This window comes from Myotis brandtii, unplaced genomic scaffold (assembly GCF_000412655.1).
Source record: "Myotis brandtii unplaced genomic scaffold, ASM41265v1 scaffold321, whole genome shotgun sequence".
NCBI classification, from domain to species: Eukaryota; Metazoa; Chordata; class Mammalia; order Chiroptera; family Vespertilionidae; genus Myotis; species Myotis brandtii.
Window position 1 is genome coordinate 1,145,759 of NW_005362314.1, and position 540 is coordinate 1,146,298.

Consider the following 540-nt stretch of genomic DNA (forward strand, 5'->3'; position numbering starts at 1 on the left):
CCCAGCCCGGGGAGCCAGACCAGGATGTAGGCCACCATGAGACAGGCAGTGAGGGGACTCTGACCCCTGGTTTGGGGTTAGATTGAATGAAGGTGATTTGGTACCCCCAAAATTGACCACACCCGATTCTGAAGACCAGTCCAGCTACCTTTCTTATGTTCAGTTTAATGCAGCAGCCAAGCTATCCTCCAGGGTCTCAGGGTATGACCTGCCCCTTCCGAGCCTCAGTTTCCCTGCCTGTAGCATGTATATCCCTTCTCACCTGGACTGACAAGCCCTGTGTCCCCTGCACCCAGACTCATCGGCCTGCCCTTGAGCCGGTGGCTGGGTGTGCGGGATCAGGCCAGGAGGCCAGTAGAACCCAACGCCACACTGGAGAAACACTTCCTCATGGAAGGATGGAGACCCGACAAGGTGAGGACCCCTGATACCCTCCCACGTCCCCATCTGCCTGTGTGGCTGCAGTGTGGATGGGGCTAGGAATGGTATGTAGCCCACTTCCTGGGGACAGAGAAAGCCCAGGGCAGCCCCGCCCATCCC

General features: G+C 58.3%; 1 protein-coding gene across 2 annotated transcripts in view; it reads left to right on the forward strand.

The window, feature by feature from the left end:
* The window catches only part of CERS4 (ceramide synthase 4), a 28,962-nt gene that overhangs the window by 20,496 nt on the left and 7,926 nt on the right, over window positions 1–540 (forward strand). For both annotated transcript variants that reach the window (XR_001362958.1, XM_005870704.2), the window contains exon 4: window positions 297–414. Coding sequence is in view for 1 of the 2 variants with exons in the window: in XM_005870704.2 (XP_005870766.1) it covers window positions 297–414 (118 nt within the window). In the remaining variant the exon portion in view is untranslated. The remainder of the gene's footprint in view (window positions 1–296; window positions 415–540) is intronic.